The sequence below is a fragment of the Podarcis raffonei genome, chromosome Z (genome assembly GCF_027172205.1).
Source record: "Podarcis raffonei isolate rPodRaf1 chromosome Z, rPodRaf1.pri, whole genome shotgun sequence".
NCBI classification, from domain to species: Eukaryota; Metazoa; Chordata; class Lepidosauria; order Squamata; family Lacertidae; genus Podarcis; species Podarcis raffonei.
The window spans coordinates 49,922,933-49,945,711 of NC_070621.1; the positions used below are offsets into that span (position 1 = coordinate 49,922,933).

General features: G+C 47.0%; 1 protein-coding gene and 1 long non-coding RNA gene across 2 annotated transcripts in view; one reads left to right on the plus strand and one right to left on the minus strand.

The window, feature by feature from the left end:
* The window catches only part of GPC4 (glypican 4), a 97,085-nt gene extending 78,883 nt beyond the window's left edge, over window positions 1-18,202 (minus strand). Inside the window, exon 1 of the mRNA XM_053374200.1 lies at window positions 17,888-18,202. Coding sequence (XP_053230175.1) covers window positions 17,888-18,083 — 196 coding nt within the window. The 5' untranslated portion in view covers window positions 18,084-18,202. The remainder of the gene's footprint in view (window positions 1-17,887) is intronic.
* A 273-nt stretch (window positions 18,203-18,475) lies between these two features.
* Window positions 18,476-20,028, plus strand: LOC128406653 (uncharacterized). The gene is made up of 2 exons (XR_008328564.1): window positions 18,476-18,724; window positions 19,905-20,028. It is a non-coding gene; the product is annotated as an uncharacterized LOC128406653 (long non-coding RNA).
* The last annotated feature ends 2,751 nt before the right edge of the window (window positions 20,029-22,779 follow it).

Below are 22,779 nucleotides of genomic sequence, written 5' to 3' on the forward strand. Positions count from 1 at the left end.
GGCAGGGCAAAAAGCCCCGAATAAAATTTAAAATATTAACAGATGCAAAGGAAAGAGGGGGTTTTGCCCTGCCGGACTTAAGGTTGTATTATGAAGCTGCATCCCTCTGCTGGCTGAAAGATTGGTTTTTGCTAGAAAACACTGATGTCCTAGATCTGGAAGGGTTCAACAATGCTTTTGGGTGGCATGCATATTTGTGGTACGACAAGGTAAAGTCTCATAAGTTGTTTAAAAACCATATTGTAAGGAAATCTCTGTTTTCTGTCTGGACTAAATACAAGGACTTATTTGAAAACAAGACTCCGAGGTGGTTATCACCGATGGAGGCTAAAGCCACAAAAATACTTAATATGGGGGGTGGCTGGGCAAAATACTGTGAAATAATAGAAAGAGTGGGTGACACTTGGAGGTTGCAGAGCTTTGAAAAATTGAAAGGGAAGGTGCGAGACTGGTTTCACTATGCCCAAATTTTAGAGATCTTTAAAAAAGATAAAAAAATTGGTTTCCAGGTGGAAAAATCAAAATTAGAACTAGAATTACTTGAACCTAAGACGAAAGTGCTTTCAAGAATGTACAACTTGCTGCTTAAATGGAATACTCAAGATGAGACAGTCAAATCAGCCATGATAAAATGGGCACAAGATATTGGATACAACATTATGTTTGAGGACTGGGAAAGGTTATGGACCACCGGTATGAAATTTACGGCATGTAGTGCCTTAAAGGAAAATATTATGAAAATGATGTACAGGTGGTACATGACCCCAGTCAAACTTGCAAAGATATACCATCTGTCTGATAATAAATGTTGGAAATGTAAGGAGGCTGAAGGAACTTTTTACCACCTCTGGTGGACATGCCCGAGGGTGAAGGCCTTCTGGGAAATGATTTATAACGAGTTGAAAAAGGTATTTAAGTATACCTTTCAGAAGAAACCAGAGGCCTTCCTCTTGGGCATTGTGGGCCAGAGGATACCTAAGAAAGACAGAACCTTCTTTCTATATGCAACGACTGCAGCAAGAATTCTCATAGCTAAATACTGGAAGGCACAGGAGCTACCCACACTGGAAGAATGGCACACACAACTGATGGACTATATGCAACTAGCCGAAATGACTGGCAGAATCCGAGACCTGGGAGAAGAGGCTGCGGAAGAGGATTGGAAAAAATTTAAGGACTATTTACAAAAACATTATAAGATATATGAATGTTAAAAATTTGCTAAGGTTTGAGGTAAATATGCTTCAGTATTGAAATTCGGAGTTGATAGAAACAAAGTTAATGATCGAGAAAAGTTTTAATTTCAGAGTGAATAATTAGATGAAAATACAAAAACACAGGAAACAAGGTATTAATTTGCTGTTTATATTTATTATAAAGAATGCAGGGATGGAGGAGATGGGGAAGTCCAGTGGATGATGAAAAAAAAAAAAAAAAGACTTCGAAAAATGAATTTTTTCTTGTTTAATTTCTTTTTCTTTCTGTAAAACCGCTTTTGTTGTGTTATTGATGATGGATTTAGATTCTGGAAAAAAGCAATAAAAAAATTTATATAAAAAAAAACAGATTGGCCAGGCCTTGTATAAATACAAGGTTAGACCAGAAGGGAACTGTCCGAGGGGCCAAGAGTTGTGGTCCACACAGGCTTATTCTGAGCCTGGGAAAGCACTCTCTACCTAGGCCGTACAGCCATTGGGGTCCGGACGCTACACTAGGTGTGAGGAACCTTTAGCCCTCCAGATGTTCCTAACAGCAGCTTATATTGTCCCTGGCCATTGGTCATGCTTGCTGAGGCTGATGGGAACTATAGTTCAGCTACATCCAAAAGTGCAAAAATTCTGCACACCTGTGCTATGGGAATATGCACACCCCAAACTCAGGGAAAATTAACCCAACCAATTCCAGACAGTCAAAAGCATTTGCAACTGTCATAAGACAAAGCACTCTGGCACATCCAGACTTAGAAGTTATGGAACAGCCTCCTAATCAACAATAGGAGTGTGTGTGATTCATTTAAAAGGGAGAGACTTCCACCCACTTTCTACCCCCTTTCTCTCTCCGCCCCATGGGGGGGGAGGAGAGATGAGTCAACATCAAGTCATTCATTGTATGGGACAAAAATGCAAAGCTGCTTTGCTTCAAGTCATAATCCTGCCAAATTATTTTTCAAGCAACCTAATTTAAAAAATCACATTTCCCCCTTTTCTGACTTCCTCTAACTGATTAAAAGTCATCAAACTCTTGGAAGTCTGTGAGAAGTCTAAAGGGCAGGTATAAACATTGATCAGAGGCTCATGCAGAACATTTGCTCAGGCAAACCTGTTAAAAACATCATTTAGATTTGTGGCTATTCGTTTTTGCTCCTGCAAAATGACAAAATCAATGGGAGTTTTGCTAGCGACTTAAAATTAAAACAGGATTACCACAGTCCAAAACTTGCTTCTGCTCCCAGGGATCTGTAACTATGGACACAAAGAATACCAATAAAGGTCTCTTTTTTAAAAAAATGGGAAAAATGAAAATAATCAAGCATTACTCTGAAGGAAATAGATACGCCTTTCGTTCTTAACCATTTACATAGTAACTGTTAATGTGCAAAGCATTCTACAAGCCTCAACTCATTAACTCTATGACAAACGGCTCAAGTGAAGCGATACAGTTATTGCTGGGATCAAAGATTTTGCCCAGAGGCTAGTAACAGGTGTGTTAAAGCTGGCTGCACACACTCTTAAGCAATCCACACCCAGAAACATAATTTGTTTGCCTCAAGCCAGGGATGTAGCCCGCAAACAAAGCACAGTCTTTTCTACTGACTCAGCAGGCTACAAAAGCATTACTCTGCAGTCTAGTCACCAGCAGCCTATCTGAACACACTACCAGCCACTAGCAATGTGCCCCATTGGCTCAGAAGACAGGTGCCCATCTCAGCTCCAAAACACAAAATCGCACCGTCATTATGATATGGAATAGTCAATGTCCCTGGTTCCCCCTAAAATTAGAGCCAATTTATGCAGTCTTAAAAACAACGAAATACACAAAGAAACCCTCCTGGTGATGTACCACACCTTGTTCAGTAGTTATAATCAAATCCATACTCTCAGGTTCCAAAGAATCCTAACATACAGTCCTCTGGTTTCTCCCTTGCTGCTTGGAATGGTGCAGCCAAGGATCATGGATTTGCCACTTCAGCGAGAGCTAAGCCTCAATTGTGGAGCTGAGTGAAAAGGCCTCAGGTGGAAGACTTGCCACTCCTGCCAAACACATGTACTAGAAAGCTGAGACATTCATTTCATTATCCTCCCTGCATCATAATTAAATGTGAGAGTGCGTGTGTGTGAAAACTGACAGAAGTGCACACAAAGTGAAGAACAAAATATCACTGGCTATGTGTGGCGGTGCTTTCTAGCATGCAACTGTTTTGTTGTTGTTGTTTTAACTGCTTTGCACTGAGCTGAAAATTCTTCTACTTCCCCCACAATCATAAAAGTGTTACCGTATTTTAAATAAGTCTGCCGCAAAGACCACACCATGCGCTTAAAGAATCTGAATATATAAACTTCAGGGAAGGAGGGAGAGCTCCATTTTTCCATTAATCAAATGGCTTTGCAATTGTGGTTGTGTTTAATCCTTTTTAACAAAGCATTCTCTCCCCAACCCCAAAGAAAAACTACGCAAGAGTTAATCTTGCAATATAAAGTTTTGGGGAAGGAAGGGGGGTTAAGAGAATACAGCTTTCTAACAACACACACACACACACAAACATTTTCAGGCAACTAGTTCTACAGATTCAAATTAGATTTTCATGCTTTTAACTGAAATCGCATTCCAAGCTTGCATTTTTTCCTTCAGATGACATTACTGTATAGTATATATAACCCTATACAGCAGTACAGGACTGCTGACTTTCACAGAACCCCCACTATTTTGAAAAGGCACATATAAATTATTATTATTATTCCTTGGCGATCACTCGTAGCTGAGTAAGATTGTCTTCCATAAACACGGTTTAAACAATGAGTCCGTAAGTGACTGTGGAGGCCAATTCTGGATCCACACGTCCTTCCACAGTGGGGACATTATAGTGAGAAGTTCACAGGGTAAATCCCCATGATCCCTTTTGAATGCTGTTATTAGAATCTGCAAGATGAACCCAAGTTTCATTTACAGTTCCAGGCATTACTGCCCACAGTGAAACAATGGAATATAGAAACAGAGTCAATTAATAAAGGAGTCAGCTGGCAATTTCTGACTGGCACCCCCCCCCCATTACTTTTGTGCAGGTCTCAGAATTTGTGTACAGTTCAGCTAAAATCAACTGCCACAGAGAAAAGAGTTGCAAGTTGGGACCCTGGGTTATTGCTACTTACTGGCTGAAATTAAGCATGCCGTTTTAAAAACACACAAGTGCATCAGCTTTTAGGTACACTTAAAGTTCCAGGAATTGTTTTCTGCGCTGTTTTTAACAGCTTGGAAATGGACCAGAAACTTCAGCCAGCTTCTAATTTGGGGGGATGGGGGCAGGATGGTGTCTTCATATTAATGACAGCGCTTAAGGATGCGTACAACGGGTAGCCAATGTACAAAACGGGTGCCACCAAAGAAGCAAATATTGTGGGTGTTTGTGGGCCACTGCACAGAGAAAGTGGATTAAGAAACATTTTTCTCTGTATCTCATTAACACTAGAACTTGCGGGTGTGCAATGAAGCTGGACTTCTTCATGCAGTGCACAGTTATACTATGGAACTCTCTGCCCCAAGATGCAGTGATGGCCACCAACTTGGGCAGTTTTGAAAGACAAATCCATGGGAAAGGCTGTCAATGGCTGCCAGCCACAATGGCTATGCTTCATCTCCACTGTCAGAAGCAGTAGCCCCTGAATGCCAGTTGTGGAGGATAACAAGTGGAGAGTGCGCTCAGGTCCTGCTTATGTGCTTCCCACTGGGAAATCTGTGGTTGGCCACTGTGAGAACAGGATGCCCAGCTAGATGGTCCTTGGACTAATCAGGCTCTTTACAGTGACCTTCACCAACTTGGTGGCCTCCAGATGTTTTGTACTACAACTCCCACTGACCCAGAACATCTGGAGAGCACCAGGCTGGTGAAGCTGGCTTAGAAGGCTATCAGGAAATATACCTGAAAACGTACTGCTGTGCACACTGGAATCTCTCTTAAACATACCTGAATCAAGGTCAAACGTGCAAAAATTAACATTTCTTTATTTAACTTCCTGCAAGAAACAAAAAGCAAGCTTAGACTCAGAGGGGGGGGGGTCTGGGCTTTCTAAAGCCAGTCAGTTAGCTCAGCTGGTTCCAGAGGGTGACAAGACCAAAACAGATGGACAAAGGGACCCAGCTGTCCAAAGCACCCTTGGTTTGGTCCAGGCATCCCAGCAGGCCAGAGATCAAATTGGTGCCACTTGCCACTTCCAAATTAAGGGCACTCGCTCACACCTTTTCGCCAAAGGCCTTCCAAATTCTGGAGCTGCTGCTTAGGACTTTTGAATCCAGGTCTGTGTGCTCTAAAAGCATCCAGCTGTGCAGGCCTCGCTGTGAAACACACGTGTGCCCTTCAGAGTCCACGCCCTTGTCTGATGTCATAAAAACAGGCCGCCAGAGAAGGTCAAAGTCAACTCCAAAGCTCTGTCCATCTGGCTTTCAGAATGTACTGAAATGGCGTAACAGACAAAGCAATGCTCCTCTCCGTACGGTGGAGCCTCACAGGAGGATCAGGAAGGAGGGTCGAGTCTTGAGGCCAGCTCTGCCTGCCTCTCAGGGAGACCTGCCTCACTTTGAGGAACACTTTTTTTAAAAAAAAGAATTTGAAGGAAAGAAACTGCCAACAGTGTTGCAAGTATCTATCTCTGTCTCTCTCTCTCTCTCTCTCTCTCTCACACACACACACACACATTCCTTGCATTGTCCAAACATACCGGTACTTTAAAATGTGACTCCTATCTGCCTTTGGGAATGACTTTAGTCTTCCACACTGATCTGGGTGGTGAGGGGAGATTGTCTTCTTCTGCATTTCTGAAGGCAGCCATCTGATAATTGAGGCAATTTCAACAATAGATAATAATTTGACTGTAAATGACGTGGAATGTAATGACTGCTTATTCTGGCACATCAAGCAGGGCTCTGTGTGAAGTGGATGCCAAGCAAAACGGTCCTCCCACTCACACTGGCCCATCGCTAAGCAGCTCTGGCTAACCACACGCTTAACGCTGCAGATTGCCCAGACCCAACATCCCGGCTGCTGCCAAACAAAACCCTAATCTTGGAGCTTTCAAGGCAGCAAGGCAAAGACAAGCAGCTGGGAGGGCAAAGAGGGAGGCTCACACTCCTGTTCAAGGAAATCTGGGCAGGGCTGTGGGGAAGAGGAGATACCAACTTCAACATGTCTTGCTGCCCCTTCTCTTCAAAAATGAGCCAATCCCTTTCAACCTCTGAAAAAGCAGCTCAAGGAAGGCACATGCACAGGACCCTGGAGAGCTGCTGCCAGTCAGTGTAGACACTGCTGAACTAGATGGATCAGTGGTTGAACTAAGGCAGTTTTCTTTGCTCCCATAGGGGAAGAAGGGCCACAGCTCAGTGGGAAATGTCTGCCTTGCAGGCAGAAGGTCCCAGGTTCAATCCCAGCATTGCCAAATGGCGCTGAGAATGTTCCCCTGCTGGAAATCAGTGTAGACCAGAGGTTTCCAAACACGTAAGTGTGTTGGCTGCAGTGTGTAGGTGTGTCACATGAACGCTCCCCATGCTCCTCCTGGGGCTGGAAAGGGGTTAGTTTAACCTCCTGTTTGCTAGTAAAACTGAGTTACTATGTCGCGAAATGATGCATGTCCAAAAAGTGTGTCACCAACAGGGAAAGTTTGGAAAGCTCTGGTGTAGACAATGCTGAGTTAAGTGGACCAACAGCCTGACTCAGTGTAAGGCATCTTCTTACAACAGAGCAGTGGCAGATTTCTCTTAGCCTTAGCCCCCAAGGGCAAGAGAATGGAAAAGCCAGAGCTCCCAGTCCAGTGGGTCTGGTGGCTCTGCAGGCAGAGCTGCCTTCCTGGTTCACTCTGGACAATTCTTGCCACTGCAACTGAAAGCAGGAAGATTCCCAGTGTATAGGGAAGAGGTGAGGGGACCCCTGCCCTTTCTCTGCTACTGACAGACCCTTAAAGAACTGCAGCAGAATATATTGGGGGGGGGGGTCTTCTGCTGCTGTTTCCTGAATCTGGCACTCTTGAGGAACAGGTTGCTGGTTATCTTATTTATTTATGCCCAATTGCACTGCAAAGTTATATTGTATCATGCCAGTCCTGTACATTTCAACACAAGTAAGATCAATGGATATGTCTCTTAATGACTGAAATTTCATAATAAATTTAAAGGGCTATGGTGTTAGTACTATCAAAAGACATTGTTTGATTTATCATGTTATGCTTTGAAATGAAATAGTGTTCACTGTTTCATGTAGTGATCATAGAAACATGGAAGTGGAAGACTGTTCAACTATCAAACAGCTTTTACTATCATGACGTTCTTCCTAATGTTTAGTTGGAATCTCCTTTCTTGAAGCCATTGGTTTGAGACCTAACCTGCAGAGCAGGAGAAAACAAGTTTCCTCCATCCTGTGTGTAATAATCCTTTAGATATTTGGCTCTCATATCTCCTTCTCAGTCTCCTCGTTTCTAGGCTAAACATGCCCAGCTCCCTCAACCATTCCTCATCAGGCCTGGTTTCTAGACCACTGATCATACTGATCGCCCTCCTCTGCACACGTTCCAGTTTGCCAATACCCTTTTTGAACTGTGGTGCCCAAAAATGGACACAGGACTCCAGGTGTGATTACCGTATTTTTCGCCCTATAGGACACACTTTTTCCCCTCCAAAAATGAAGGGGAAATGTGTGTGCGTCCTATGGGGCGAATGCAGGCTTTCGCTGAAGCCTGGAGAGCAAGAGGCATCGGTGCGCACCCACCCCTCTCGCTCTCCAGGCTTCAGGAAGCTATCCGCAAGCCTTGCAAGCCCAGGGGAGTTCCCGCGGGCTCGCAAGGCTTGCGGGCAGCAGCCTGCATCCCGAAGCACGGGGTGCCCCCCGGAGGACGCCCCGTGCTTCGGGAAGGTGTCCGCAAGCCTCCCGCACCTGGCGGGAGATCCCGCTGGGCGCGCAAGGCTTGGGGCAGCAGCCTGTTCTGGGGGCTGGGGTCGGGGGAAGCTCGGGCTTCCCCCGCGCCAGGGGGGGGGGAATAATTTTTTTTTTCTTTATTCCCCCCCCCCCAAAAAACTAGGTGCATCCTATGGGGCGGTGCGTCCTATGGGGTGAAAAATACGGTAACTTCAGTTAATGCAGCCTTTAATTGCATTAGGCTTCTTTGCTTCCATGTCACAAGGATCTAAGGCACAAGGATCTAAGCCGCCCTGAGCCTGGTTTTGGCTGGGGAGGGCAGGATATAAATAAAATTTATTATTATTATTATTATTATTATTATTATTATTATTATTATTATATCCTTTTCACATGTACACTTGGGGGTGTGGGGAACAAGTGTCACCTATGTTATTTTCTTATTTGGACCATTTCCATACTGCTTAACATGTAAAAGTATCTAAAACAATAATAACATAAGGGAATGTTACAGAAATACAGAGTGTTGCATGCATGGATGCTACAGTAATATAAATTGTTAATAAATATATAACAACATCAATTCCTTCTTCTTCTAACATACCTCCCTTCTCAGACCCCAGAACTCCATGCGTCTACTCCGACCCTCACACAGGGCCCAGGCAGACACACAGTTCACCCTGCAAAATTTGACGAAGAGACGTCCTGGAAACACCACCAAGTCTGAATGCCAGTTTCAAATCTACGCTCATGGCATCTTGTGAGCAGCCAAGAACAAGACCCTTGGGTCCTAATGGACAGCTCAATGAAGATGCTGACCCATGGTGCAGCAGATGTGGGGAGGAAATGCCATCTTGGGGATAATTAGGAAAGGGGCCAGAAATCACGCTGCACTGACAAGTATTTCGAAACTGTGCTTGGAATACTGTTTACAGCTCCAATCACCTCACCTCAGGACAATGCAGGGCTGGGGAAAGTTCAGAGAAGAGCATCCGAAATGATTAAGGGGCTGGAACAACTTCCCTGAGAGAAAGGGATACTTTGATTGCATGGCAAGTACAGTTTGTGTGTGACGGAGGTGTATAAAATTACACACAGAAAGCAGATAGTGATAAGCTTTTCTTTCTCCCAGTATTAGAACTCTGGACCATCCAATAAAGCTGAATGTTGAAGGGGGCAGGACAAAGGTGCCTAGAAAGAAGGACTTCTACGCACAGGGCATGCAACTTGCTCTCAGGGGATGTAGCAATAGCCATCAACTTAGATGGCTTTAAAAGAGGATTGGACAAATTCCTGGAGGACAACACTATCAACAGCTACTACTATGCACCTGAGCACTCAATGAAGGAATCACAAGTCAGGGGAGGATACCGTTTTGCTCAGTTCCGGCTTGCAGGCTTCCCACAATGCAAAAGAAAACCAAAACGTGCACAAAAAGGCTGATTTGAAAATTCAATTTATGTGAATAGCCATGTGTTCAGCATCAGATGCTGATAAGAAAAAACAAATGGAGTAGCTAGCATAAATCATCTGTTTCCAAATACATTCATCATCAGTGTCTATGTACTTGTAATGCCAAACACATGAAGCAATAATTAATATCTGTTCAATATAATTCTATAGATTCTATAGATATGTTAAAAGCTTTCTGTGCATTGTGTGATTCCCATAATGAGCATCAGGTTGAGCACTGTAAGAACAGGGTGGTGCACTATGAGCCATTGGTCTGATCCCTCAGTGCTCTTCATATAAATTGGGGGACAAGAAAGGGAGAGGGAGGGAGAGCGCTATTGCTCACATGCCCTGCTTCATGAGCTCCTAAAGCCAGCTGGATACTGTGGGCAATGCAATGATGGGACAAACAGGATTTTGGTCGGATCCACTAGGACTCTCCTTATTTTATGCTCTTGCACCAGGATTGAGCCACCTCTGCAGAAATGCAGTGACGCTAGTGGAAGATTAGTGCACGGCTGCAGCCCTGACTTCAGAGGAACAAGGATAATCAAATGCATTTCAATGCAAGGATAATCAAAAGCTGGATTCCCCAGACAACATTCTCTGGCGTTTGCTTCATTTCCTTTCAGGAAAGATTCTGAGCTTCATATTGGCTGACCTGACCCACCAAGCATCTCCAAAATGCAGAAAAACAAGGAGGACTGATCTGGACGCCCAGCAATGGAACAGAAAGGGGTGAAGTTTTGCCCAACAGGCCTGGAAGCAAACGGCAAGGAGCCAAGGCTGCAATGACAAATGTGTAAATCAACAAGCAACAAAGATGCAATGACTGGTATTACCACTGAATGACAACTGCAGGAAGGAGCATTAGACACAGTACACAGTTGGAACTCACTCCCACAAGAGGCAGTGATGTCCACCAGCTTGGATGGTTTTCAGAAACCAATAGCTGAAAGGGTCTTGCTTGTGACTTTCCTACATGGATTTGGTTGGACATAATGAGAGCAAGATACTGGACTGGACAGATCATTGGCCTGACTGAGATGGGCGCTTCTTATGTTCTGATTAGGAAGAGGGGCAAGGAGATCCCAAGGAACAGAGAGAAGCAGCATCAGGGTGAAGAAAAAAGATACCGAGGCGGGGGGGGGGGGCGGAATGCCAGCTGGGAAGGACCATAACTCTGTGGCAGAGAACCTGCTTGGCATTCAGAAGGTTCCAGGTTCACTTCCTGCCACCAGGGCAGACGATATCTGGTTTTCAACATCATGATATATCAGCAGCTAAACATCACAATTTAATGATACAGTGGTACCTCAGGTTAAGTACTTAATTCATTCCAGAGGTCCGTTCTTAACCTGAAACTGTTCTTAACCTGAAGCACCACTTTAGCTAATAGGGCCTCCTGCTGCTGCCGCGCCACCAGAGCCTGATTTCTGTTCTTATCCTGAAGCAAAGTTCTTAACCTGAAGCACTATTTCTGGGTTAGCGGAGTGTGTAACCTGAAGCGTATGTAACCCGAGGTACCACTGTATATCACAAAGTCTGTTTCTCCAAGGCAGTTTGGCCCCTCTGCCATCTGTTAGCGATGTTGTGTGCACTGGATCTGCCACTTCATGGTAAGGCCAAGTGGAACCCAGGGTTGAGAAAGGCTGGTTTACTGGAACCCTCCCCTGAATCTGTTTCCTCCCCTGCCACATCCTCTGTAGACAACTCTGATGTTTCCCAGGGCCCAGCATGGTTCATCCCACCCCACTGGGACCCTCCACAGGATTATCAGCCTCAAGGTCTTGTCTCCACAGCACTCACTACAGGGAGGATTTGTCTAAAGCTCTTCGAAAGCCATCCACGTTGTTGCAGTCACTGCTTCCTGAGGCACATAGTTCCAGAGTTGAACTATGCTCATCTACTTCTTAACTATATTGATCTGCAACCCCACCAGCAGCAGGAGAGGAGGAGCAGCCGGATCAACTGCAAAGCAGTTACTATTTTCCTGCTTTGCAGACCCTTCCTGGAGGACACTGGACCCACCCACCACCGATTTGTAACACCAGACTTCTGGGTGGGGAGATTAAATGGGGGCAGGATATTGGTTCGATGTGAATGATTTTTGGACTAGGAAGAGGTTGAAGTTTTGTTTATTTGCTAATTTGTGGTCAGAAAACTGCTTTGATTATTATTTGAACATTGTTGTTGTTCGCCACTACCTATACGGCTGGTATATTTATTTCCATGTTATTTTATATTCATGTATTATAGGATTCCCCCCTCCTGCCCGCCCCCCCCTGTTCCCCATGGCTTTATGTATTGTATATTCCTTTTGCTTTAAGTTGCTTGAATACCTTTGGGTGATACGTTTAATAATTGAATGAAATAAATGAACCTTGTTCAGTTACTGCCTGTCTGGCGCTCTGTGCACCTTGCCTCTCTCCACCTACTTGGTCCTGCTAAATGGTGATGCCAGGCCTTGAATGTTGCAGCCTTTGTCACACAAAGCTTGGGCTCCATCACTGATCTATGGCCCTTCCTTTAAGACACAGAAAGATAGGAAGCCTCCCTATACTGCTGACCCTGCAGTGGTCACCTTCCAACATTCCATGCTGCTGAATAAATGAGACAGAGCCTATGTGTGCAGCGCTTTAAAGCATTGAACCAGGGCCTAGGAGGCCAGGGTTCAAATCCCCACTTGTCCATGAAACTCACTGGGTGACCTTGAGCCAGTTGCTGCCTCTCAGCCTACACTACAGGGCCACTGTGGGGATTCATAGAATCATAGAGTTGGAAGAGACCACAAGGGCCATCGAGTCCAACCCCCTGCCAAGCAGGAAACACCATCAGAGCACTCCTGACATATGGTTGTCAAGCCTCTGCTTAAAGACCTCCAAAGAAGGAGACTCCACCACACTCCTTGGCAGCAAATTCCACTGAGGATTAAATGAGGGGGATTAAATGAGGGGGAGAAACACATAGGTCACCTTGAGCTCCTTGAGGGTGGGTGGGAAGTCAGATTGAAATTATTATTATCATAAATAAATATAGATAGATAGATAGATAGATAAATAAATAAATAAATAAATAAGTGGCATAGCCTCATCTCATTCTGTATTGTCTGCAGAGTCTGACATTCCAGGGTTTCAGGCAGACCTCCCTCCCAGCTTACCTGGAAATGCAGGGGGTGGAGTTTGAACCTCAGGTCTTCCTGTAAATGCTCTACCTCTGAACTCTGGCACCTCCCCAAGACACAAAAAATAGCTAACACTGTCTTTGTTCATGGCAAGGAAAGAGGATATGCCACAGCTACCTGGAGGGCACCTGCAACAGTGAAGATTTACTCCCTACTTCCTGCTGTGTCAAGGTATTTACTTAGGGGCTGTCTGTGTTGTGACAGTGTCCTAGACTCAGATGAATGCCTTAACCCTCCACATTTTTGAGTCATTCAGTCATGCATTTTTGTTATTGTGGGGGTAGTGTGAAATGGCACCGCCAGGGTGAGAGTCCTTGGTGGTCTCTCAAAGGCCCCGGCTAAAAAGGCACATCCTTTGTTCCTTGGGAGAATGCAGTCCAGTAGGTCATTCAGAAGGGAAAATAAAGGCAGCAGTCTCTCTCTTTTTGGAGGGGGTGGGGGGGAAAAACCTTGAAACAAGCAACTGTGAAAAAGAGGCTTGTTGTGGGGAGAAATAAAACGTTTTGGTGCAAGCGCAGTGACGACGGTTTTGCTTGCTTAAAGTGTGCAAGGTACCTTTGTCACACAAATGCATCAAAGCAAAGCTGCAAAGGGGGTGTTCTGCAGTTCTGAAACAGCAACGAGAAGCTTGGTCTTGGATAATGGGAGACTGACACATGGCTCAGCCAACTGCACCATGGCAGCAGACGAGTCCCTGGCTAGAAAAGCTCCACTGGCTGCCGGTCTGTTTCCAGGCTCGATTCAAACTGTGCTGGCTATGACCTATTAAGCACTATACAGCCTAGGTCCAGGCTATCTGATAGAGCATATTCACTCATGTGAACGTGCCCAGGTTCTGAGATTTTTGGGAGGCTTTTGCCCTACTCTCAGTCCCACCACCCTCATAGGTCTACTTGGTGGGGACGTGGGACAGGGCCTTCTTGGTGTCTGCTCCCAGACTTTTTATTGTAATGGTGGGTGGGTGGGTCGGTGTGGGTGTAGAATCATAGAACTGTAGAGCTGTAAGAAATCCTTGAGAATCATCTAGTCCAACCCCCTGCAATGCAGTAATCTCAGCTAAAGCATCCATATTCTACTGATGTTTAAATGTGTGCGTTTCTTTAAAAAAATGATTGCTTTTCCCTGTATTTTTAGCTGCTTCTATTTTAGCAGTAAGTCGCCTGTCAGGGAAAGAGGCAGGATATAAATAAATATAACAACAACAGCAACAGGAGCAGCCTGTTCAAAGTCACCTGCGAGCATATGATTTGCACAAATGCTATCCATGAACATTCCCAGTGGTGCATTTAGTGGCGCAAAGTGGCCTCCTTGGTTTTGGCACCATCTCTAAGGCTGTGGTGGAGAAGAGCATCAGTGGCCCTCCAAAGGCCACGGGCGATGGGAACTGTCTTCGAGCAACATCTGGAAGGGCACAGCAGTTCTGAACTCTAGAAAAAGAAAGAACCCTTCTTTGCCAGTAGTGCCTCATATTGAATCAGCAGCCATTTGTTCATCTACCGCAGTGCTGTCTACACGGACTGGCAGCAGCTCTCCAGGGTTTCAAGCAGCAGATCCTACCTGGGGATGCTGGGACTTGAACCTGAGACCTTCTGCATGCAAAGCAAATGCTCTGCCACTCAGCTTCTGTGGCCCATTCTCAGGTAGCCTTGAGAAACATCAAAGCAAGACTGAGCTGTGAATCCAGAAGGATCCATTCAAGCCTCACCTCCATTATATAAACTTGGAGAAGCTGAGACCCCAGGAGCCTCGCCTAGAAGAAAGCCCTGTTTGTTGGCGGGACTTAGCCTCTATACAGAGGACTGTTCTATTTATATGTTGGGGGGCAGGGATAAGAACACGGGCCTACCTCACAGGGTCGTTGTAAGGGTAAGACCTCAGAGATTTGTCCTTCTTCTACAGCAGGACAGTACTTATCTTACGCAGTGCCTTACAATCCATTTTATTCTCACAGACGCCTCAGCTCAGTAGCAGAGCAAAAGGTCCCAGGTTCAGCCTTGGCATCTCTATGCAGGGATGGAATAAGACTCCTTGGACAGCCATTTAGCATGCAGACAGTAATGAACTAGATAGACAAAGGACCAAACTCCACAGAAATCAGCTTCTAAAACCCCTAAATAGTAGGGTTTTGCCACCGCCACCACCCATTTACTGGCACAGAACAAGAAGGGAATGCACAGAGACTGATCCAAAGTGCTTGGCGAAGTAGGGATTCAAACACAGTCCTCCTCAGCTTTAAAGGAACTGGGCTGTAAGTGAGGAGAGAGACGCCCTGGAGGGTCACTGCCAGTCAAAGAAGACTGGGAAGTGCGGGAGAGCTAAATAGCAGGCTGACCCTGCGTAAGGCCTCTTCCTTCATTCTCCCTTCAGAGGGCCAGCAGTGCATGCACATCTTCCCAGGGTCAATCTTGCAGAATATCAGCTGGGGAAGACCTCTTTCTGGCAGAGATCCTGGAGAGTTGCTGATTGGCTGCCACCAGTCAGCAAAGACCAACCAGGTGTCATCCAGATATTGGTAAGCTAAAACTCCCATCATCCTTGACCTGGGGTTGAATGGAAGTGTAATCTGGAGAGCAGGGAGGCTGGCACACAGTCCTGGGCTAGATGGGACAGTTAAAACAGGGTCCTTTATGCAGGAGGCCATCCCCATTTTTGACCCCTCACTGCAACCTGTTAAAAGTTGCTGGGAACTGTAACTGTGAGAGGTAAAACTACAGTACCCAGAATTCTTTTTAGGAATAGGATTTGTTCTGAATGAGCTTTAAAAGTACGGAACAATGCATGCAGCCTCTCTTTATTCTTAAAGAGGGGGGGAATCAACACCTCTCTTTCCCACCCCTCCTCCCTAGGAAGTGTTGTTAATAACTCTCTTCTAAAGGGCAAGAGGCAAAAGTCAGGATGCCTATTTATAAAGCCTGGTGGGGTCCAAATGTAAAACCAGAGAAAGGCCAATCACTTCCTGCAGAGAGAGTCTCACGTTTCGGCAAGAAGTCCGCCAAAATTCATCGGCCAGTTAAAGTGATGCTCTCCCAAGGGGGTGACGGCAGCTTAGGGTGTGGGGGGCTGCCTAGCTGCACAATCTGGCAAGCAGCAAACAAGTTAAATGTGGCTTTTCCAATGTGACAAAAATACAGAGGGCATGTTAATTGCTTTCGTTTAAAGATAAATATATCTGGGGGGGAGTAGGGCATGCAGGGCTGGATGAGTAGCACCAGGTGCCATCCAAGGAAGCCAAATGTCAGAAGACTCCTTCACAAAACAGTTTTGCTCTAGAACTCCCTCCCACAAGATGTAGCAATGGGCACCAGGAATGCCAACTTGAATATTTGGGGGGACAGGTAAGCCCTGCCCCACATAATTGTTCACACGACGCAGCACATAAACACCATTTGAATGGCAATGCCTATTTATTGGGGGGGGCTCAAATATTTTACGGGGGGGGGGAGAGAAGACCCTTCAACCCCTAGGAGTTGGCTCCTATGATGGCCACCAACTTGGATGGCTTTAAAAGAGGACTGGACAAGTTCCTGGAGGAGGCAGAGGAGGCAATTTGTGGCTTAGTGTCAGTGGTTAGATTCTTCACTCCACTCTTGGAGGCAGTATTGCTTCTGACTCCCAGTTGCTGGGGGCTGCTAGTGGGGAGGGGGCTGTTTCCCTTGGGTCCTGCTTGCAGGCTATTTCCCACAGGGTCATCTGCTTGGCTACTGGCAGGGCAGGGTGCTAGCCTAGTTGGGCCCCTTTGGCCTGACCATGTTGGCCAGGCTCTTCGTAATTTTTTCTTCACCACCCTTCTTGGCATCCTGGCTATTCCAGGCCATTATCAATTTTCATCAACTGCCTGAAACGCGGGTCAAGGCAATGGCCAAGGTGACCAGCCATGTCCCCTCTTTATGGTTTGCCTCCTGAAACTACTTAGGAGTTACTGAGTTCTTTCTTTTTGCTACGACAAAAAAAGCAGCAGGGGGGGTAGGAATACTGTGTGGCCTTCTCAATGGCAGAGGCTTCTCAATTGCCAAGGAAATGTAAATGCAGTCTACCTTCTTTCCCACCAATCCCGAGTTCAGCTCCCTTGCTAGAAACTCGACCCCACTGCAAGGGGGGGGGGGTAGAGAAGAGAGCAACAGCCACATGGTTTGGGAGGCATCAATTGTTGCGAATTCCATCAGCAAATTCCTCCACGGTTTGCCTGAATTCATTTAGTAGATCCGAAGGGGGGGGCTGGGGGAGAGAGACGGGAGGTGATTTCCTCACCAAATAATCTCTCTTCACCCCTCCGCTTTTCAGCTGCTCCGAAACTGAAGTTGTTTAAAGAAAGAATGAGATGTCTGCAATCCAGGGCTCTCTTGAAAAGTGTGTTTGGAAAAATCAGGAACCCAGATTACAATTAAATTGTAATTGTGTGCCTGTGCGTGTTGGGGGGTTGCAATAAAAGGCTACAGCTTTTTGCCAATTTGTTCACTGGAGATTTCCCCCTCAGCTCTCCCCACACGGCCGCCGCCGCACGCCCCCAGCCTTACACAAGCAACAACTTGATAAAGAAAGAGAGAACGGGGGGCAAATTTTTCTCCTTCACACAAATCCCCATTCCCCAATTCTTTCTTTGGGGATACACGCGCCTACCTAGAAGTCCCACTGAGCTCCAGGAGGCTTACATGCAAGTAGACGCTCCTGGGATTGAGCTCCAAATCGAACTTCCACAGAAGAACGGCGTCGGGCTTGCAAGCCTTGTCCCAAGTTTGCAAAGGGGGAGGGGGCCCGGTATCGAGGAGTTTGGGGTCCATTTCCCGGACCCACCCCAACGAGGCCCTGCTTTCCAAGGCTTTGGTTGCCAAATCAGAACTGTTTTTGACGTGGTTTTTTGGGGGGGAGCGAGTAAAGCCCCGGGGGTGTCCAAGGACACCAGTTGCCGGCTGAAAGCTCTTGGCAAAACCTCGGGGAGAAGGGAGAGAAAAGCGACAGCCCCCCCCCCGGAAAAGTCGTGGTAGAGCGAGAAAGAGTCGTGGAATATAATAAAATTAAACCCCGAGCCTACTCCAGAACTGACGACAAAGAAGGCTTCTATTTCCCCCACCCCGCAGAAAGTGACCCAAAGCCGGTCCCCCACGGCTACTCCACCCCCCTAACTCCCCGCCGCCCCTCACCGTTGATTTCGTGGCTGGGCGCCTCGCTCTGGCTGAAACCTTTGGCCACGTAGAGCTTCTTGACTTCGGAACAACTTCGCGAGCGCGGCTCGGCCGACGACGCGGCGGCGGCGGCGGCGGCGGCGAGAAGCAGCCAAAGGAGCGGCCGGCCCCAGGCGGCGGTGGCCGGGGGCCGGAGCCGTGGGCGGGCCAGCATGCTGGACGAAGGCGCGCGGGCTCCGGAGAGGAGAGGGCGCCGCTGGCCACACGGCCCGGCAGAGGACGGCGAGGGCGCCCTGCCGCGCGCGGCGAGGCTCCCCACCGCGGCCGAGTCCTCGGCGGCTCCGCTGCGGAGAAGAAACTTTAGGCGCCTCGGAGGGAAAGACGCGGCGGCGGCGGCAGAAACACCAGCCGGGACAGGCAGCGGCGGCGGCGGCCCCCAGGAAAAGCAGGAGCAGCCCGGCGGGGCGGAGTGGAGCTGGAGCCCTGCCTTCGCCTCCGCCTCTCCAAGCGCGCGCGCGCCTCCCTCCGCGCGGGGAAGCCGGCAGGCGCGCTCGGGGGCGGGATGGGAGTGCGGAGAGGGGGCAGTGAATGGGTGGGCTGGCCCCAATCGCGAATCTCCCTCCCTCCGCCCCTGCCCATAATGAAGATAAGAGAGAAGCGGCTGAGAGTTCGCAGGGGCTCTTTTTTAAAAAATAAAATAGATTGCGCGGGTCTCGCTTCCATTCCCTAGGGTGCCCCTCCCTTCCAAAAGCAGATTTTTGGCCGCCGCTACGATCCTGGCAAGCCGCACGCCCCTCCCCCTCCGTCTGCGCCAGAAGGGAGACCCATTGAGTTCAATGAGAGCCTAAGGAACAGGTGAGGGGTGCGTGGGTGGGTGCTTCCCGGCGCGCCGTAGGCTGCAAAAATCTTCCATGCGCTTCCTCGCGAGAAAGCCTTCCTGGGACTTGTTTCCGAAGCCACGTGCATAGAATGGCTCTGAGGGAGGCGGGGAAAAGCCTGCGGTTGCTCACCTGGGGGCAAGTCCCGTTGAAAACAATTGGTCTTACGAGAATGGAGCGGGCACTGTTAAACCCTGAAAGTAGGCGGAGGGTTGGATCCGCGCAGCCTGTTCCTGGTGAGGTGTTTGCAGAAGGAAGCCCGAATGAAGTCGACGCGGGGGGGGGCGTTTTCAGGTAGTAGGGTAGCCGCTCCCTACACCAAGAAGTCTTATTACAATGACAGAAAAGAAAATGAGCATTTATTGACACCACCAGCAGCTAAATATGTATCCTGCAACATGTTTAGGTTACAATTCTGTTTATTTCCTTTCGTGTCGGTTCCATGGCAGGCTGCCATCGAGCTTACTTCATTACAGCTAAGTGACATTATGGAACCCGGGAGACCAGAGTTCAAATCCCTGCTCAACCAGGAAGCTCACTGGGCGACCTTGGACCCGTGTCTGAGCCTGACCTACCTCACAGGCTGTTGTGAGGATAGAATGAGGAGGAGGAGCTACAAATGCAATAAATAAAATTATTACCATTATTATTACCATTCAGCCTTCACTAGCACATCCCAGAGCAGGTTACATCATTATATTCAGAATTAAGGACAGTTAAAACAGAGTTCAGTCCCAGAAATAAGGTGGACCCTGAAAACACACATTTCAGACTACAGGTAGCTGGAAAATAAACTATTGCATCCCTTGGGACTTACTTCTGTGGAAACACATGATGCACAGGGCTGTACACTACAGTGGTACCTCGGGTTACAGACGCTTCAGGTTACATACACTTCAAGTTACAGACTCCGCTAACCCAGAAATAGTACCTCAGGTTAAGAACTTTGCTTCAGGATGAGAACAGAAATTGTGCTCCCGTGGCGCGGTGGCGGCAGGAGGCCCCATTAGCTAACGTGGTGCTTCAGGTTAAGAACAGACCTCCAGAATTAATTAAGTTCTTAACCCAAGGTACCACTGTATTTGGTTCAAATTTATTAACTCACCTGTTTTTCACTCAGCTGTGTTTTGTAACAAGTTCATTTGTTTTTCAAACAGATTTGGCCTCATCTTTACCCTCTTGTGTGTGTGTGTTTTACTGGCAACTTTGACATTTTTGTGGTGCTGACACAACAGCTAAGGAACCAGATGCCTTTACAATAATAAACAGGTGTTACGCTCAGTGGTGTGTCTTGTCTGTTATTTACTAACTCCATCAGATTTGCAATTTCTACACTCCTTCTATCGGAGGCTTATTAGTTATTATTAAGAGGGAGGGGGAGATTCCTGGTACTCCCAACATTTCTTTGTTTTCCTGCAGGCCTGGGTTAAAAGTCAGTGACCCAAATGGATTTTGATGCAGATCTTTTCCGTGTGGCGATTTCTGATTGGCAGGTAAACCAATTCAAATTAATTGGTTGTCTTTGCACATGTGCATGCGTGCTTCCACAAACACACACACACATACCCCAAGCATCTCCTGGAGCCCCGCCTCTCTTTCTTTAACCACACCCCTTCCATGATTGGCTATGCCCATTTTAAAAAAAGAAATAGATGTAAACTTGCCTATAGCAATTTTAATAGAAAATCTCCTGTCATGCCTAAACACATTTTCCTTCACTTTAAAGTTGCTATGATTCTATGATCTATTTCCTTACATTTTTAGAATTAAGGAGCAGCGATTTTTCCAAGGCATGGGGACAAAACACACACATTTTTCCCAGGCGAAAGGCTATCTTAAGAAATGTTGCAGCCCAAATGACACCCTTTCTCTCTCTTTTGAATAAATTTTTATTAGGGTTTATAGAGAAAAATGCAAAACTTAATATCAAATATATTTTCCTCTTTTTTTATCCGAACTAAGACTTTGATTTAAATACAATAAAAATATAAAGAGAATGGAGGGAGAAATTATTAAAAACAGAGAAAGAGAGAAATAAAGAAAAAATTAAAAGAGGTTGAGAGAGAGAAAAATAAAATTCAGAAGGTAAGTTCACTGTATATAAACAAAATTCACTTCATCCACTCCAATGTTATACCCAACAAAGCCACTTTCTATAAACAAACACCCTTTCTCCAAGTCAAGATGCAGAGCACCCATGGCCAACTGGGCTTCTTTCGCTGAGACGGCTAGAGCACCGGCAGCGGATAACTCATTCTGAATCTGACTGGACACGGGTTAGAGCTCAATGTCGAGCCTACCAAGTGGCGATCGCGACGGCAAAGAGGACTTTCTTCACTGCCTCTGTTGCATCTGCAGAAAACAGCAGCAGGAGACTCTTTCAGGCGGTTCGCCCCTGCTCCATCGGGGCCCAGTACAGGTCACATGATCTTCTGCAATGATTTTGCAAAGTTTTTTGCAGATAAAGTCACTCAGATTCGGAAGGAGCTAGACACCACCATGGGAGCAGGGCCAGGGTAGGAGAGTGCTAGAGCCCTGTCTGGTCAAGTTGCATGGAATCAGTTTCAATCTGGTACCTCTGAGGATGTGGACAGGCTGCTTGGACGCGTGAAACCAACCACCTGTCTCCTTGATCCTTGCCCATCCTGGCTTATAAAAGCTAGCCAGGAAGGGCTGGGAGACAGGCTTCATGGGGTGGTGAATGCTTCCCTCGGTGAGGGAGCCTTCCCAGACCCACTGAAAGAAGCAGTCATCAAACCGCTTCTTAAAAAACCATCTTTAGATGCGGCCACGATGGCCAACTATCGCCCAGTCTCAAATCTTCCATTCTTGGGCAAGGTGATTGAGCGCGTGGTTGCTGAACAACTCCAGGCATGCCTGGAGGATGCGGACCATTTGGATCCCTTCCAATCGGGATTCAGGCCTCATCATGGGACTGAAACTGCCTTGGTCGCGCTGGTTGATGATCTCCAGCGGGCTAGGGACAAAGGTGAGAGCTGTTTCCTAGTTCTGCTGGATCTCTCAGCGGCTTTTGATACCATCGACCATAACATCCTTCTGGACCATCTAGAGGGGCTGGGAGCTGGGGGCACTGTTATACAGTGGTTCTGCTCCTTTTTCCTGGGCCATGTTCAGAAAGTGGTGGTGGGGGATGAGTGTTCAGACCCCTGGGCTCTCACTTATGGGGTGCCGCAGGGTTCTGTCCTCTCCCCCATACTTTTTAACATCTACATGCAGCCGCTGGGAGAGATCATCAGGGGGGTTTGGGCTGGGTGTTCATCAGTATGCGGATGATACCCAGCTCTACCTCTCTTTCAAATCATAGAATCATAGAATCATAGAGTTGGAAGAGACCACAAGGGCCATCGAGTCCAACCCCCTGCCAAGCAGGAAACACCATCAGAGCACTCCTGACATATGGTTGTCAAGCCTCTGCTTAAAGACCTCCAAAGAAGGAGACTCCACCACACTCCTTGGCAGCAAATTCCACTGTCGAACAGCTCTTACTGTCAGGAAGTTCTTCCTAATGTTTAGGTGGAATCTTCTTTCTTGTAGTTTGGATCCATTGCTCCGTGTCCGCTTCTCTGGAGCAGCAGAAAACAACCTTTCTCCCTCCTCTATGTGACATCCTTTTCTATATTTGAACATGGCTATCATATCACCCCTTAACCTCCTCTTCTCCAGGCTAAACATGCCCAGCTCCCTTAGCCGTTCCTCATAAGGCATCGTTTCCAGGCCTTTGACCATTTTGGTTGCCCTCCTCTGGACACGTTCCAGTTTGTCAGTGTCCTTCTTGAACTGTGGTGCCCAGAACTGGACACAGTACTCCAGGTGAGGTCTGACCAGAGCAGAATACAGTGGCACTATTACTTCCCTTGATCTAGATGCTATACTCCTATTGATGAAGCCCAGAATTGCATTGGCTTTTTTAGCTGCCGCGTCACACTGTTGGCTCATGTCTAGTTTGTGGTCAACCAAGACTCCTAGATTCTTTTCACATCAGAACCAGTGAAGGCAGTGAAGGTCCTGTGT